At 54.2% G+C, this 16834-nt stretch overlaps 5 protein-coding genes across 5 annotated transcripts; 3 read left to right on the top strand and 2 right to left on the bottom strand.

The window, feature by feature from the left end:
• Positions 1-827: 827 nt before the first annotated feature.
• On the top strand, positions 828-3904 carry CAOG_03849 (hypothetical protein; the record flags this gene model as incomplete). Its single annotated transcript, XM_004363520.1, has 5 exons — positions 828-1124; positions 1425-1521; positions 1645-1881; positions 1982-2835; positions 2942-3904. 5 exons carry the CDS (start codon positions 828-830, stop codon positions 3902-3904), a joined length of 2448 nt encoding a protein of 815 aa, XP_004363577.1.
• A 310-nt stretch (positions 3905-4214) lies between these two features.
• CAOG_03848 (hypothetical protein) lies at positions 4215-5999 on the top strand. Its single transcript, XM_004363519.2, has 2 exons — positions 4215-4242; positions 4989-5999. The coding sequence occupies exon 2, from the start codon at positions 5102-5104 to the stop codon at positions 5780-5782; it is 681 nt and encodes a 226-aa protein (XP_004363576.1). The 5' UTR covers positions 4215-4242; positions 4989-5101; the 3' UTR covers positions 5783-5999.
• On the bottom strand, positions 5949-8939 carry CAOG_03847 (hypothetical protein). Its single transcript, XM_004363518.2, has one exon. The coding sequence runs from the start codon at positions 8834-8836 to the stop codon at positions 5999-6001; it is 2838 nt and encodes a 945-aa protein (XP_004363575.1). The 5' UTR covers positions 8837-8939; the 3' UTR covers positions 5949-5998.
• A 278-nt stretch (positions 8940-9217) lies between these two features.
• On the top strand, positions 9218-11274 carry CAOG_03846 (NifU-like protein). The gene is made up of 4 exons (XM_004363517.2): positions 9218-9373; positions 9498-9619; positions 10223-10388; positions 10544-11274. Exons 1-4 carry the CDS (start codon positions 9236-9238, stop codon positions 10703-10705), a joined length of 588 nt encoding a protein of 195 aa, XP_004363574.2. The 5' UTR covers positions 9218-9235; the 3' UTR covers positions 10706-11274.
• Positions 11275-11330: 56 nt separating this feature from the next.
• On the bottom strand, positions 11331-16488 carry CAOG_03845 (hypothetical protein; the record flags this gene model as incomplete). The annotated part of the gene is made up of 6 exons (XM_004363516.2): positions 11331-12278; positions 12392-12497; positions 12590-12725; positions 12835-12969; positions 13069-15866; positions 16005-16488. The coding sequence occupies 6 exons, from the start codon at positions 16486-16488 to the stop codon at positions 11441-11443; spliced, it is 4497 nt and encodes a 1498-aa protein (XP_004363573.1). The 3' UTR covers positions 11331-11440.
• Positions 16489-16834: the final 346 nt, after the last annotated feature.

Below are 16834 nucleotides of genomic sequence, written 5' to 3'. Positions count from 1 at the left end.
TGCTTTTTTTTCATTCCGAGTCGTGCGCTTTTGTTCACTTTGCAAAAAAGGCAGCGAGTTTGAAAAATAAGAACAATCATAAAAGAAATAAAATACCAAAGCTTTGTTTTTTTTTGAAAAATCGAAGCAGCGGTTTTGAATTGGAAAAAAAAAAAAAAAGAAAAAAAAAAAAAAGGATTGGAAAGTGAACAAAAGGAAGAGAATCGAAAAGACAGAAAGCGAGGTGGATGGATGCAAGAATAATGGAGAATGTTACATTAGGTTGCATTGGACGGTCCACGATGATGGATAAGTGAATGGAAAGAGTTGGGGAAGGAAATCTGAAAAAAAAAAAAAATCAAGGCAGGGGAACAACTCTCAGACAACAACAGCGACATGTGGGATGATGGAGGATGTTGCATTTGATTCTATTGGACGGTCAACGATGGATGGATGAATGGAAAGAGTTGAGGAAGGAAATGGGGGCAGAAGAACATGGTCACTTCGTATCGACCCATTTTCCTCCCTCTCGGGTAACACCGGGAGTTCGCATCGAGGGTGTTGAACACGACCGATAGCCCGTGTAGTTGTTCAAGCAATGCTGAAAAAGACTCGTTGATTCTCGTTGATTTCTTCAATGCGGATGAACGAGATTTGAGGGCGAAAGCAGATCAACGCCAATTTGCCAAATGGCATGCAACAAGTCGTGCTGGAACTTCGCGCGGTTTTTGAGCTCCATGGACTGCGTTAGCGGATGTTGATCATCATTTCACTAAATTCAAGGACTACATCCGATGAGAGCTTGCGTCAAAGTAGAACCAGTTTTTTTTTTTTTTTTCCCCTTTGGCATGTCAACGATCGATCCAGCAAAGCGCCCCCTTGGTTACAGCGACGAAGGGTTATCGGAGAAAAATCCAAACAAGCGCGCTCGGTTGGAGGATCCAGCAGCAGCAGTAGCAGCAGCAGCAACAGCTGTGCTCGTTGCTCCCTGGACAACGACCTCGTTGCAAGCCGCATCGACCGCCGCTGCTCCACTCACTCTCACAACCTCACCAGCAACAGCAATGATGACAACGACTGAGTTGGCAGCTTCAGCACCGCCCAATAGTCATACCACAAGCTCTGCCGAGACTGCTCCGGCAGTGGTAAAGCGTTTTTGTTTGTTTGTTTGTTTGTGTTCGGGTTTTTTTTTTGGTTTGTGTATTGCTCTTCCCCCGCACTTGGATGCTCTGGCCGGAGCTTCCACGGGCGGTCTTGGGCACGCACGCACATGCCGTCTCCATAGACACCGTGGACGGTCAGCAGGCCGTGTGTTAGGGGTTCTGGTTTGGCTTGGTTGTCATTGTCTCGGCTCTTTCTGCCGCCTTCCACCCACCGCACTCATACGCACACGTACGCACGCACAAGTCGAAAAGGCTAATGCAATTCAAAATTTTTGATTGTAGACCAATGACGCGGTACAACCTCAAGCTGGACCATCCACGAACCCTCAAGCATCATTGTCCACGCCAAATCTTGACGCTACTTTTTCCCAGCTTGACGGTGAGTTGAACGCGGTGAAAAGCGAGCATTTCTTTGGTGCAGCTTTCTGTTGGCTGCTTTCATAATCTGTGCGTGCGAATGAGTGCCTGTTTCTGACGAGCTTTGTGTTGGAATTTTTCTCAGCCAACGCAAAAGTGGTTCATTTGCAGCAGCTGCGTGCTCATGATCAGCAGCTGTTTGATAAAGATCGGCAGCTGCTTGAGAACCAACGTGATCAAGCTCAGCAGCTGCGTGCTCATGATCAGCAGCTGTTTGAGAAAGATCGGCAGCTGCTTGAGATCCAACGTGATCAAGCTCAGCAGCTGCTTGAGAACGAACGTGATAAAGTTCAGGAGCTGCAAGTAGATCGAGTTCGCTTTTGTAAGTTTCGCATCCGTTGCTTGCGCTCATGTCTCTCCCCCCCCCGCGTTGATATGCAATCTTGGTTGAAACTCAGTGTGAACGGCACGATATTTGGTAGTGTCTGAGATCGGATCGAGCACCAACGCAACCTTCGTAGCGCGTTTTGTCACAAAGGATCCTAACCCCACGTTGCAGACCAACCTCAGTGACTTGCGACTGCCACCCCTGGACAGAAATGCACTTCATCAAAAGTTGGAGGACGTCAGGAACGATGCGAGCCGGACTGGTCACGAAACGGACATGCATTGGGCTGTTGCCAACTACTGCCAGGCCGTCTGCGAACAAGTTGGCGCGCAACTCAACTTTCACGCTAACAGTAGCACAAAATCTGCTGATGTAATTGCGACCACTTGGGCAGTTGATCGCGTTTCTCCCCGTGCGTCTCGTGCTACCTCCGCTGGTTCTCGAGTGGACGTTCTCCTGTATTACAGCCGTTTGTTTGTCGAAGTCAAGAAGGTTTTTGCCGATGTTCAACATGCTCGTTTGCAAGTCGCCAGCTATGTGGCTCGCTCTCTGTTCAGAACAGGCGTGCCGGTGACATCCTGGCCAGACTTTCTTTACGGTCTCGTTTGGTGCGAAGCCGACACGGTCTCTGTCACTCGAGTCGATTTAAAGCAGGATGGCAAGCTCATTGCGCCCAAGGTTACGTTTGCCGAAACACGAGATCCAGAACGAGCGGTTCTTTTTGTGGTGTGGCAATCCATCCTCGCGCACCACGCCGCTGCAAAAACCAATGCACCATCAAACAGCGATGACCCGAATTCTTGGACATGCAACTTTGGTTGTACTGACCCACGCGCCGGAAATCCTGGCGCCGCAGCTCCAGGCCAGCCAGACAATGCAGCCGGCGGTGGCGCGCCCGCTGGTGCTGGAGGGAATGTCGTCACGACCAATTCCCTTGTTCTCAGTTTGGTAATGTCTCGTCTGGTTTGGATGTATCATCCGCATCATGTGCATCTTGTGCAACTCTTTTGTCTTCACTTTTCGCTTTTGGCTCTTGTTCTTCGACCTTGTGCAGACGACCGGCCCGCAACCTCTGCTCGATGCCCAGGTCTTTCATCGCGATTTCATGTTCACCGGCAAGCTCCGCCTGAACTCGAGCGAGGAATTCACCAACGTGGTGGTCAAGGTTGCAGCCGCAAATCGCAAGCCGCTCACAGAACAGCTGGCGCGAGAGGGCATGGCGCTAGCCCTTCTCAACCGTGACCGAAAGGAAGCTGCTGCTCATGGCATTCCCGAGCTGCTATCGTTCTGCACTGTCAATCTCGACGGAACCCCTGGCCTGGCGTTGGTCACGGGCCTCATTTCTGGTCACAGTGTGGACTGGATGCAGCATCAACCGTATGCGGCAAACTTTGCGTCTCAGGTCTGCGACACGCTTCGCTGGATTCATGCGCAAGGTGTGGTGCACGGCGACATTCATTGTGGAAACCTGCTCGTCACCGAGGCGCAATTGCCCAGCTCAATTCCTCAGCAGCAAGAGACTCCGACCTCGACCCTCGTGCCTCCCAAATCCCCACATCTCTCGATTGCGTTGGTCGATTTTGGGCTTTCTTGCTTCCTTCCAGCTGTGACGCGCGAGCATGTGCAGGCAGCACTCTTGGCAGCGCCTGTGACGGTCGCAGCTGCTCAGGAGCTCAAACTGTGGCTCAGACATGTCGAGGCCAACTCGTGGAGCGTGTGGCCAAGCCACTTTTACCACATTGCGCGCAGTGACAGAGTCGCCACTCCGCAAGCCGACTTTCTCAGTCTAGGCTTGCTTGCTGTGTCGCTAGAAATCGGTGGCACAAGAGTCCTGGAGCAGCGGGTCCATCTGGACGACTCTGACGACGCTGTGGCTCGTGCTCAGCGGCGTCACTTCCTGCGCAATCAACGTCACCTTCAGTCACTCCTTGAGAAACCCACGGCAACTTTGACTGAGGTTCAGAAGATTGTTGCGCTTGCAGACGACGACGTGCCAACTCCTCCGGCTCTGGTGTAACCCCTTTCTCCTTGTGCGTCGTTCAACGTGTATTGTTTCAACTACCTACTCGAAATAGTGTCTCATCCACATTCAAACGGCCCATCTATCCGCATGCTGCAAGGCGATCTGGCATTCAGTTCTGAGTGTCGGCGGGTTGCTGTTGCTCACTTTCTTCAGACCAATAAGCTTTGCCTTGCCTCCCCCCCCCTTTATTTCGCTGTACTATCGCATCATGATTTTCCAATCGCTCCCACCTTGATTGCATGACAGCTGTGCTTTTGAATCGGACATAATCAAAAAATCACTAGCAAAATTTGTCTGCGGTTCACTTTTTTTTTTTTTTTTGTTTTGTCTTTGTAAGTTGATGATCAGACAAAGAGAAGCAGAAGCGAGGGAGGGATGACCAACTCACCCCTCCCCACTTCGGTTGAGAGTCATGATCAAAACGGTGACTAGCAGAACGAGCCAGAGACAGCGAGAGAGCGGGAAGAGAGCGAGAGTGTGACATGTCGTGCTCAACGCACAGCGAAACCAGCAACAACCGCAAGCGAGGAGCAGGTCGTTGATCAACTGAGGGACAAAGAGAGCCGTGATTCAATGAGAACAAGCTCAGTGCGAGTTACAGAAGGCGTTTGATTCAAAGCAGAGTGAGTGAGTGAGTGAGTGAGTGAGTGAGAACAAGGACAAGGACGGCAGATTGAGAGAACCCCCCCATCGGTCATTACCACAACAACAACAGAGAGAGAGAGAGAGTCCCGTTCATTTTGACCCGTGAAGCTCAAAACGTCCGTACGAATGCTGTTGCAATCACCCCTCGTCTAATGTTGGTGATTCGTCAGCGAGGTGAGACGGGTGCGAGGTGAGACTGAGTTGTAGTAGGGAGTCCTTCTCACCAATGTGAGCAAGCCCACTTGGCTCTCCATCCACTCTCCCTCACCACCACTCAACATTAACACCACGCTGTTGTTGTTGTTGCTTTCCAGTGCTTGTATCGCGCTGCAATTCACTCACCTTGCTGAACCTTGCTGGCCTTTTGCATTGGACTGCTGTTTCGCTTCGTTGACCATTCAAACTTTTTTTTTTTTTTTTTTGGTTCACTTAGGGCATCCATCCAGCCTTCGTGTGAAACGCACACTTGTATAAACTCGAGATTTTTTCGAAACCGTCAGTGGTAAAATTTTGGAAACAAGGAGCAAGAAGAAGAAGAAGACCAAGATGCGACCAAAGCGAATCGCAACAGTCACCACCGCTGCTGCTGCTGCTGGACTCTCCGTCGTAGCCGCAGTCGCATTCGCACCGACGCCAGTCATGGCTGCGGACAGCACGACGGTGGGTGCTGCCGTCGGCGGGTCCGTTGGCGGCGTCGTTCTGTTAGTCGTTCTGGGCATCGTTGTCTGGCTTTGTCGCAGACGCCGGCAAGGAGACGACGAACAGCAGATTGCAAAATCAGATCAGCGGCCGAACAGTCGTCTGGCATCTGCGGACGACATTTCAAACGCGCTCGACCGGCCAGGCATGCCGGCGACGACGACGACCGCAGGGAAGAGCAATGCAAGCAGTTCAAAGAAGCAGCAGCAGCCAGAACCTGAGCTGAGCTACGTCGAGCTCCAGCCGCAATCTGGCAGTGTCAGCTATGAACCCTCGGTAGATTATGCAGAGGTCGTCCCGCCAGCGGAGGGCGCGCTGCCCCGCGACCAGCCATTCCAGCCGATTCAGCCATCCAACTACACCAGCGTCGCTCCACGAGCGATTGACTCGACCGTCAGTCCGTATTCAACCTCGACACTGGTACAAAAGCAACCAGATCCGAACGCCACTTCCTACACTGCGGTGGCACCAAGGCCGCTGGATTCGACGGCCGAGGCTTATGAGACTGTCGGTGTTGCAAGGCAGTAGACACAGGGCTCCTCTTCCGTTTCTCTTTCCGCCCCGCTCCCTCTCAGTTGTATCTGCAGCTTTGCATATGGTTGTCATTTTGGATGTGGGTTTTGGTTGCAACGTGCAGGCTACCGTTTTGTGTGTAAATGTAGCTGTTCTGTTTTGACCGTCCGTTTTGACTTGCCTTGACTTTTTTGTTTGCCATTCAAAGTTTGATTATTACAAACATCTCGATCATTGAATCTTCTTTGTCAGCACATCGGAGCGACGGTGACCAATCCAAATCAACATCATCCATGCTGGTAGCCCGAGCAGTGCCAAGCAGAGCGCAAGAATTGCCAGAGCTTGTTGAAACGCCGGGTTCTCGTATTGGAACACGACCAAGTACCGGCCCGCCGGCACATCCACCGCCATCATGTTGGGAGTGGTGTGCTTTACGGGCACGTGCAGCCAAGCATCGGTTGGTAGCAACTCGGCAATCCTGGTGCTCGACGAGAAGGCGTCCAGCTGCGTCGCAACCAGACGACAGCTCCAATACGGGTGAAACGTGACTTTCAGCATCAGGCGAACGTGATCTGGAGGGAATAGCGATGAAACGGGCCGCACTGCAGCACTTGTCACTTCCACGATGGCAGCGTACGTCGCATCCAACAGATGCACATGCTCGTCGAGGACGCGCATCCCGTCTGGAGGATGCTGGCTGTAAAACTCACTCAGGTCTGCTACAAAGGGATGGAGCAATCCATCTGTGCTGCCATGCCCTTCCGCAGCAGCGGAAAGCACCGTCCAGAACGAAGCGTTTGCTGCAAGGAACGGCCGTTCGGCGAGCAACCGCTGCTCTTGCAGAGGAAACGCCACATCCGCGCCGATCGCAGCGAGCACATCATCTGGCTTGGTTCGAGGCGAAGAGGCGCCGGAAGAACGAGCAGGCACCTGTTGCACGACAGCCGACGTTCTCGCAAACTCCAAGACCACCCCATGTTTGAACATGGGAACAATGCTGTTGACAATCAAAGGACGAGCAGCTTTGAAATCCCCTGCCACGTAACCGCCAGTCCGAACCGATTCAAAGTGGCCGTAGGACGCGCGCGGCGCATAGACGTGGAAGGCCTGGTTGGATTCGGGAAGCTCGTCCATTCCAGCCAGCAGGGCAAACAAATCTGCACCATCCTTGGCATAGGTGCGTGCAACCAGCGCTCGAATGTTGTAAAGCCGCATGTCGTCCGGTGTTGGCTGCAAATACTCGATCGGGTAGACCGAGAGCGAGTCGTGATAGCCGCGCGAGTACGTGAACAAGCCAGGAATGTCGCAGTGAAAAGGAAAGTGGTTGTACATGAACGTTTGGTCGGTGCCAAGGCGCTTGTGCAGCAACATTCTCCCATTCGGCGCAACTTGCCGGACGAGTTCGCAGGTCTCGTTCAAGAGGGTCGAGTCCGGGTACTCGAGGGTTAGTTCTCTCAGCAAAGCCTCGCGTCGCAGTCCGACAAAAGGAATTGCAACGAGCGCAAATAAGACCAAAGGTAGAATAGCGTGGGTGGCGCGAAACGAAGCTGTCCGTTGCGTTGCCGTTGGATCTCCTCCCGTCCGCTGCGTCTTCCGACCAAGAGACAAAATCCAAGAAAACGTAGCCACGAGACACTGGCTGACAAGTCGAATGCCGGCGGCAATCGAGACTGCAGCAAGCACGGCGCAGAGGTACTGAATGCCGCTCAAGTAGCGAATCACCTCGAGTTCCGCATGGAATGGTAGCAACGTAAACAGCCAGCCCAAGGTTGTCCGGCCAGTAAATAGCACCCATGTAATCGCAAGCTGGAAGAGTAGGAACAGGCCGAGTTGCAGTTTGCTGGCCGTTTGCGCGCTTGTCGCCAGTTTCAGGTTCAAGACAGAGCGCACGGCTTGAACAGTCTCGATCGACAATACAACCACCCCTGCAACACTGGCGTAGGTTATCACTGGTACAGGCGTGTTGTAGTCCAGCATTTGCCCGCTCCAAAATTTGTCGATCAGCGTTGAGATTGGGTAGCCGTTTTCGCTCTCTCCCTTCCACGGCAGTCCTCCAACATAAGGCATCTTAAGAACCATGGGCACAAGCCACCAAAGGAGCAGCGCCAATGCGATGGCGTAGACTTGCGCCAAAGGGACAACTCGGGCCAACAGCGCCGCTCGAAAGGTTGTCAAGGTCCGGTGCTGGGACTCGGCAAGATTGACAAGGCAGGCAGCAAGCACCAGTGTCAGGCTAGCAATACCAGCAAACATTCCGAAGAATACGTGGCACAGGCACGTGAGCGTAAAGCAGACGACGGTCATGGCCGGTGAGATGGGTTTTGGGGCTTCGAAAGCGAGCAAGGGAGACGATGGCCACCAACGTGATGGCGACCATGCCGCAGGTCGTGCGGGCTCCGTTGGCACACCTTGACTGGCTCGAGTTGCAAGCGGTATTGGCAGCGACGACGCACAAATCAAGCGGAACAGCGCTCCGACGACCAGCGGCAGCAGGACGGCAGCGTAGACCTGCGTGTACAAGCCATACGCCGAAATGCTTGTAAATTCTAGTCCGAACGCCCTCCAGCTGGCGAGTCCGATCGAGAGCGCTGCCAGAACGGACGATTCGAGCGGCAGCAGTCCGAGCCAGCGCGCGCCAACAAACCACGCCCACGGAACGAGCGTCCACAATCCCGCAAAACAGCACCGGAAGACCGCCATCGGAGGCATGACGCCGTCGAGCAAGTACATCATGCCCGCGACAAACACGATCGGCAGCGGCTGGTAGGCCAGGAACATTGGGTACCCGGTTGAGACGTATGGGAACCACCAGCCAAACCCTCCTTGCGCTGCTGCAGATGCGAACGCGTCGTGCTCTGGCTGCTGGTGCTGGTGGTGATAGTGCTTGAGCTTGTGATAGACAAACAGCGCCTCGTCAACATGCGAGTACATGTCGCCGCCGTTCGGAACAGCGGTCGGATGTAGGAGATACGCCCCGTTCCCGTCCACAGCCTGCCAAAACGCTGTCATCACAGCCGCTGAAATGGCCGCCGTGCAGATCAAGCCGCTCCGGATGCTGAGCGATGACATGATGATGGTGATGATGGTGATGATTGTGTGATGATGACGATCCTGGGAGGCTGTTGCGCAGATTCAGACACGATGCTTAGTAATGTGTGCGTTTTGGCATGGATGAAATTGGAGTGAGCTAGCTTCTCAGATTGGTAAATTTTTATACAGTACACAGCACACTTTCATACTACTGTATTCAACGTGGCCCGACAGACCAGCATGACTTTTCCGATCAGCTCGAGCTGGAGCATTGAGTTGCGCCTTCTTCACACTCGTCTTCCCTCCCCCTCCCCCTCTATTTGTTTCGTGATCAACCCTTGCTCTCATGCAACTCACGATGCCCTCCTTCAATCCTTATTTCCTCTTTGTCTTCAATTGCTTCATTCACTCACTCTTCATATTGCCTCTGTTGAAACCATGCTTGCTTCCGCTCGTTTTGCTGCAGTGCGCTGCTCGCCATCGTCGTCGTTGCTCCTCACCAAGAGCACCGCCGCCACCGCACCAACAGCAGCAACAACAGCAGCAGCAATCGCAGTTCGCCACTATCACGAGAAGGTGCCCCCCCCCTCATCACTCACAGGAGAGAGAGAGAGAGAACGGCAAAGTCGAACGATGAAAAGCTCAATGCAAATCCACATTGTCTGTTCTCCCCTTTTCCCTTTCCCCTTCTGATGCTCAGGTTATCGATCACTACGAGCGCCCGCGGAATGTCGGCTCGCTCAACAAGAACTCCAAGTTTGTCGGCACCGGCCTGGTCGGCGCCCCTGCATGCGGCGATGTCATGAAGACGCCAATGGAAAGGTAATACAAAAAAAAAAAAAAAAAAAAAAAAAAGAAAAAAAAAAAGAAAAAGCTCACGGCTGTTTGTTATCAGTATGAGTTTGAATTCGCTGAAGGGGGGAGGGGCTGGGGTTTGGAGGGTGTTGAAGGGCAAAGTGAACGAGCGTGCGTTACGAGTTCACAACCGGGTGAGGCGAGAGGAGGAGAGGAGGAGAGGAGGCGAGGAGAGAGGAGAGGAACGGCGCATTTTGTGTTGCTTGCTTCATGCATTGACTGTTTGAATGCAGCTGGCCGCGAAGGCAAAACAACAACAACACCGTGATTGCAAAGCGAGTGGAGATGGATGAGTGGATGGAGGAGGCAGAGGAGGAAGGGGGGAGGGGAAAGCGAAGGGAAAAGCCACATTGTTACAATGGCGCAATGGCGGCGCAATGGCGTTTGCGTGTGTGGACCCAGTCAGAAGCGTATGAACAACGCACTGACATAACTGACATGCAGCCAGCAACAACAACCCGTACACACTTCAAGCAAAACAAACAAAACTATAGGAATGCTTGGTCTAGCTCCTTCCATGCCCTGTTTCGCGTTGCAAAATACTCATGCGCTGCACTTCTCTCTCGTCAGATCATTAACGCCGCTTTCAAGACATTCGGATGTGGATCGGCCATCGCTAGCTCGTCTTTTGCCACCGAGTGGGTCAAGGGAAAGACGTTGGACGAGGCCGCACTCGTCAAGAACTCTGAAATTGCCGAGCAGCTCCACCTTCCTCCTGTCAAGCTGCACTGCTCCAGTAAGAGCATTGCTTTTTTGTTTTGCATGTTGAAGGGTTGTCTTGTTTTAGTTGTTTGTTTGAGGGGATTGGAGCATCTCTGCTTGTTCATGTTGATTTCGCAACTCTTTTTTTTTTTTTTGATCAACGCTCACTGAACCTCTTTGTCCCTTCAGTGCTTGCTGAAGACGCAATCAAGGCTGCAATTTCGGACATTCGAAAGAAACAAGTCGCCACTGCCTAATCTCGTTCAGCTCTTTTTTTTTTTTTTTTTTTTTTTCTCTTTAACTTTCTTTCACGCCTTCTTCTCCTTTTTGTCTACCCTCTTTCGTTTTTGACCTCGTTTTTTCCTCTCGTCATGTCGAATCATTTATTATCCGGGCTGTCCCTTCCTGCTCCACTTGTTGTCCTTTGTTCCCACTTTCGCAGTGCCTTTTCTGCCAAAGGGGTTTTCCACACCATGTTCTGTTCTGTGACCTTGCTTTCCTGCCTGTCATGCCTTGCTAACTCGCTTGCTTGATTGAAGTCAACCTTCTCGCGTGCTTTCAGCCAATGGCAGCACATACGTTCGAGACATTTGGCGAGTTTGCCGCAGTCCCAGCACGACAGACATGGAATTTTTTTGCGATACGCGGCTTCATGCTCCTCCACTGCATCAGTGTGTGCATGGTGTGAGTGGGCAGTGTGCAATCCGTGTTCTTTTGCTCGTGCTGCGGCTGCCGCGAATTCGCCCTCTTTCGGTTTGACGTTGCGAGCTTCTTTTTTTTTCCCCCCCCCCTTTGTTTCTTTATTTCTTTCTTCCTCCTTTTTTCAGTTTTATTTGTTGTTATTTCCTGCAAATCATCATTTCACCTCGATGCTGGCTGCATGCAGTCCCGCTGTATAAATACACTTGATGCCATCTTCTCTTTCTTTTGCATTGCGTTTTTGAAACCATTGTCAGCTCATTCTGAAGCAACCTCTTCCAGCAGGATAACCATATGATAATACAGGAATATCAGAATAAAGCATCATATGAACAAGAAAAAAAATCAAAGCGAGAAGAAACAAACAAACAAAACCAAAAAACGCGTTCAAGCGCCATTCAAAAACTGAGAAATGTCGTCGTGGGTTCCAGGGTGGGTCGCGTCGATGGCCATGGCAATGGCGGACGCAGGGGGTAGAGTTGAATGAAGTAGTGTCTCGTCGTGCTCGAGGGCGGAGGTGGCATCTCCAGGCTCGCCAGCAGCCGCCGCGCGGGCCAAGGCCGCTGCCGCAGCAGCGACCGTCGCGGCTTCGTCTTCTTCCCGCTCCAATCGCGTAATGTCGTCCAGATCGTCAATGTCGGCGTCGCCACTCGCCATCAGCACCTGATGGCGCTGCTGCTGGTGCAACATTGCCTGATGATACAAGGTGTGGTGCGAGCTGCTGGATGAGCCAGCAAGGCCTCCCAATGAGTGAAAGTTGCCGCCAACAGAGCTCGCTGGACCGTTCTTTCGACCATGATCGTCCGCAGCATCGTCGTCGTCGTCGTCGTCGTCGTCCTGGTCGTCGTCGTCGTCGTCGTCGTCGCCAAGGTCATCGTCATCGTCCTCGTCGTCTTCCAAAAAGTCCTCATCATCCAAATCTTCGTCTTGCAGCTCAACGTGCGACGAGGAGGTTGGGACGAGACGCCGTGGCGCGGCAGGAGACGACGAAATAAGGGCGGTACCGCTCAACAGCGATTCGGCTGTGAGTGTCGCAACAGAGCCGAGCTTGGCCGCATGGAGCGCGAGGGACGCCTTTCCGAACATGACGCGAGTTTGGTTGAGGAAGAGTTCGCGGTCAGAATCAGCCACCAAGCTCAGGAGTCTGTTTGAAAGCGAGCCGAGTAGCTTGTCCAGGCAAGTCTTGTTTTCGATTCCGCGATAGACTCGGAACATGTCCACGCGACTAAAGTGGAGCATCAAGGGAGAAAAGCAGCAAAAAACCACGAAAACCAAACAAGGTAGAAGCACAGAGTGAGTGACAGAAAAGCAAACAAATGACTCAACAGAAATACTGACTCGGAATAATCCTTGTAACGTTCCATCAGGTTGGCAAAGGTGGGCAAAACCTCCATGGGCGAGCCAACCGACGGCACAATCATGTAGCTACATGCGTAGGGCAGTCCTAGAGATCCACAACAACAAGAGCCGAAGGCAAGAGTCAGTCAGCATGCACCAACACGTGAACTCAATCGGATGGACTCAAAACAAGCTTACGGAATTCGTGGTGATCATCCCATTCTTTGGAAATGGAAATGACATTCAGGCCCGAAACATCTGTGGTCGCACGAGGCTCGTACGGACTCACAATCACTCCAATGAATGGCTCACGCCCATTGGACGCGAATAATGTCTGTTGTGCAACAATAAAAAGATGATGTTTGAGTGAGCACTAGCTTCCGCCCAAAATGTCTCCAAAACGTGCAACATTTCGCTCGCTGGTGCTGCGCGGAATACATTACTTGATAGTTGGTCTGCGTTTCGATGTCGCGCTTGGACGGCTGCGGCGCAAATGTAGGATGGGAGTGATACCAGCCTACGACGGACAAACCGCGCGCAGCAAAGTGATCGCGGGCCTCGAGTTCGGACGACGGGTTCTGAACCGCAAAATAGCAAAAAAAGCAAAAACAGGCAACGAGAACGTTAGAAACGAAAACCACCACTCGCATCAACTCAGAACAATGCATCCATCCTACCATTTCGCACTGCATGCCGGTGCTGTGCTGGCTATGGCAGGGGAAAGCGGTGGTGATGCTGAGGGTATCGGCATCCGCATCAAAGTTGCCTCCAAGCAGGCCAATCACCTCGGTCTGAGCAATGTGCGAATGAACGTCCATCACAAGAAGAGGGTTGCACTCGATGCGAACACGGAAGGGTGGTAGGGGCGCCACTTGCGCGCGTGCTGGGGCATGCGGAGAGAGCGACTCGAGCGAATGCTGCAAGGATGCGGATAACAGGTGGGAGAGGCTGGCGGGAGCTGGCGTCGAATACTCACGGCACGGCACCAACAAGAACGGATCCGAGCCTTCGTACTGCATGTCCTCGAGAGACGGCGTGGCGCCAAAGCCTGAGGAAGGAGGCGAGTAGATGGAATACCGAGGGTAGTTCTCTGCACCCGTGCCCTGTTGGCGCAGCGCCTTCTTGAGCAGCTTTTGCTGGGCAACCTGCGCGTGGTACGCTGCCGTCTTTTCTTGGCGTTGGAGCCGCTGCGCTTCCTTGAGATCCTGCTCGCGTCGGCGAGCTTCCTCATCGATCGTACGGCCTTCCATCTCCCGTTCATCCACCCAGATGCCGCGCTGATCGCGTACGCGGCGTCGACGAGCGCCTGCAAGCACAACCGCCGTTGTTGATCCATCGGCGCCCAGGCCTACATCGAGGGCAGTCGAGACCAGGTGGCGGTCGTCAGAGTCGGAATCCGATGCTGCACCTCCCATCTCAGCAATCACCACGCGGTCTCGTCGCGAGGAATGGTCGTGCTGGTGGGACTGGTGGTGTGCTGGAGCGGCTTTGGGTTTGGGTGCGCTGGCGGGTTTTGGGGCGGCTGGCGGCTTTGGCGCAGCATTCTCGTCTCCTCCAGCTGCCTCCAAACCTGCTCGAATCACGTCCAAGGACGGGATGGCAATGCCACCACCTGGTTTCTGGCGCACTGGCACAGCGTGGACCGCGCCAACATTGATGACCTGCGCTCGCTCCAAAAACGAGTGGACGCGGCCGATGGCGTTCACGTCGCCACAGCTTTTCAGACCAGGGCGCACGGCCGTTTGCGTCACATAGTTTGGTTTTCGGCGCTCCCAAAGGTCGATAATGTAGTTGCGAATGTGCAGGTAGCGTTCTTCCGTCTTGCCCTTGCGGCCCAGGAAGAACTCGCGATTGGCGCGCTTTTCAAACTCGCCAGCAGCGTTGCGGTCGATGGTAATCTCTGGCCACACGTCGGGAAGCTGGTCGTCCACGCCCTCGTTGCCACGATGACCATGGTGATTCAGCGCATCCTCGTTTGTATCCGCCTTGATGACCCGATGCCCGTCCGGCTGTGTATCTTGCTGTGCTTCCTGTTGCTGTTGCTGCTGTAAGTGGTGGTGGTGGTGTGTCTGCTGCAGCTGTTGCTGTTGTTGGAGCTGTTGCTGTTGCTGTTGCTGCTGTTGTTGGAATTGTTGTAATTGCAGTTCTTGTTGATGGAGCTCGTTTCGGCGCTGCTCTTCCGGATCATGGCAAATGGTGTGGCCGCCAGAAGAGTTTTTGATGTTTTTCTGCGCCGCTGCTCTGCGTACAGGAGGATGCGATACTGGTGGAGGTACGGGTGCTGGCGGAACGCTAGGGGCTGAGGTGCCTGTGGCGACGGCTGGAGCTGAGAGTGAGGCACTCAAAGACGAGGTCGCAGGTACAGCAGACTCGATGGGAGCCTCCTGCTTGACGACACCCTCCGGCTTGACGGCAGAAAATGGCGTGGAGGGTCGAGCAGGAGCTCGCGGCGAATTCGCAGCGACAGAGACGGCGGCCGCCGTTTCTGCAGCAGCCTGCTGCTCCTCTTTGACAGCAGTGGAAATGGCCGCAGCGGCAGCTGCGGCTGCAGCAGTTGCGATGGTGTCCATGTCTGTGACTCCGGCCTTCGCTGCCGCTGCACGAACGGCTTTCCACGCGACTTCTTCAATCTCCATGTGTTCGTCGTCGGTCGAGCTCGCATAGTCGTCGATATCGTCGTCACCAATATCATCCCCGTTGTCATCGTCGTCGTCGTCGTCAAGATCGCCATCTTGGTTGTCGTTTTCAAGGTCATCCATGTCGTCAGGCCTGGCCTTCTTTGCTTGCTGTTCCGATGAAATGCCGGCAAGGTCTGCTCTCAATTCCGCAATGTCCACTGATTCCGAAAGGCGATGTTTTCGTGTGTACGGGTGCTCTATCCGGTAAGCGGGGTGGGAGTCTGCAGCTTGAGAAGAAGATTGGAAGGTTGGTTGAGTGGTTGATGGTGTGGGAATGGCGCTGACTGCAGAGCCCGCTGGGGATGCAGCAGTTTCGTGTGCCACAGTCGCAGCAGAGGCTTCAGCGGGAGCAAGCGGGGCGGTGTCCATTGGTTGCGCAGCGGATGATGCAGGAGGTTGAACAGCGGTGTCGACAACAGCAGTGGTCATCTCAGGGCTGACAGCTGAGATTGGCGCAGGGACAACAATGGTCGCGGGAGCCGGGGCAGGGGCAGGGGCAGGGGCAGGGGCAGGGGCAGGAGCGGGAGCAGAAGCAGGAGCAGGTGGTCGGATTGCTGCCGCGACCGGCAATACATCATCATCATCTGCAACCTCAATATCTTCATCCGTGTCTGCCTCTTCAATGACCTTCTTCCGCGGAGGGGTTTTGCGACTGGGGTCGTCGTCGTCGGTCCGTGCACCGGTGCTCGAAGTGCTGGTTGATCGCTTTTTACGGGTCGAGGACGAGCGTCCCCGTTGCGCACTCGAGACTGCTGGCGTTGGAACCGGGGCTGCCTCGCTCCCAGATGCATCTGCGTCTGATAATGAAAGAACGACGCGTTTGTTGGCTGGGGAGGTCTCGCCTCCACCCGAACGGCGACGTTTCCGCCGGGTTGTCTCCTTTTCGTCGTGCTGATCGCTGGGGCCAGTGTCAGGTGTGTCTGCCACTGCCGTACCTGTCGATGACTTGCTACCGGCTGTTGGGCTCTTTGTCGAGCTTGTTGAGGTTGTTCGGCTCCTTCGACGCGCAGCAGCAGCAGCAGCAGGGGCAGGGGCAGAGGCAGCAGCAGCAGCAGGGGCTGGTTTCTTGCCAACACCACCACTGCTTCGGCCTCCGCTGAGAGCTTCGCTGTTCGCATCCACTTCGTTGCTTGCGTGTGGATTGCTCTGGATGTTGGCATCCTCATCGTGCTCAACCTTGACACGACCACCACGCCGGGTCGGCTTGGCTCGAGTCCGATTCGGTTTAGCAGCAACAGCAGCAGCAGCCCGTCGTCGCCCTGCGCGTGGACTTGCCTCCTCGTCGTCGCCATCGCCATCATCATCGTCATCGTCATCGTCATCGCCATTGTTATCATCGTCTTGTGCTTCTTGTCCATCGTGGTCGTGGTCGTGCTCTTCGTCGAGGTCGTCCTCACTCGCATCGCCGACCACGTCCATTGGCAGATTGCTGCGATCTCGTGTTTGGCTGACTGCCCGCGCCTTGGGCGGCCTGCCTGCTCCACGTCGCGGCGGTGGCACCTGCTGCTGCGCCTCGATCGCTGTGGCGCCCGGCGACGGCTGCAGTGGTGGTGCTGTCGGTTGAGCCTGAGCTTGAGCCTGAGCGTGCACTGGCGACGTCGCGAGCAGCTGCTGCTTCCGCTGCCGAGGCGACGCGCGATCCGCCTGCGCGTTGTCATCTGCAGTCTTTGATGCAGCAGCAGCAGCAGCGGCAGCAGCCGTCGGGGCAGTCGCAGGTACAGTCGTCGCTCGTGTCGCAGTCGCTTTGCGCGGGCTTTCTGGAGCG

The sequence above is a fragment of the Capsaspora owczarzaki genome (assembly GCF_000151315.2).
Source record: "Capsaspora owczarzaki ATCC 30864 unplaced genomic scaffold supercont2.5, whole genome shotgun sequence".
In the NCBI taxonomy this organism is placed as follows: Eukaryota; class Filasterea; order Ministeriida; family Capsasporidae; genus Capsaspora; species Capsaspora owczarzaki.
The sequence above is the reverse complement of the archived record's forward strand: the minus strand, read 5'-3'. Positions and strand labels throughout refer to the sequence as shown.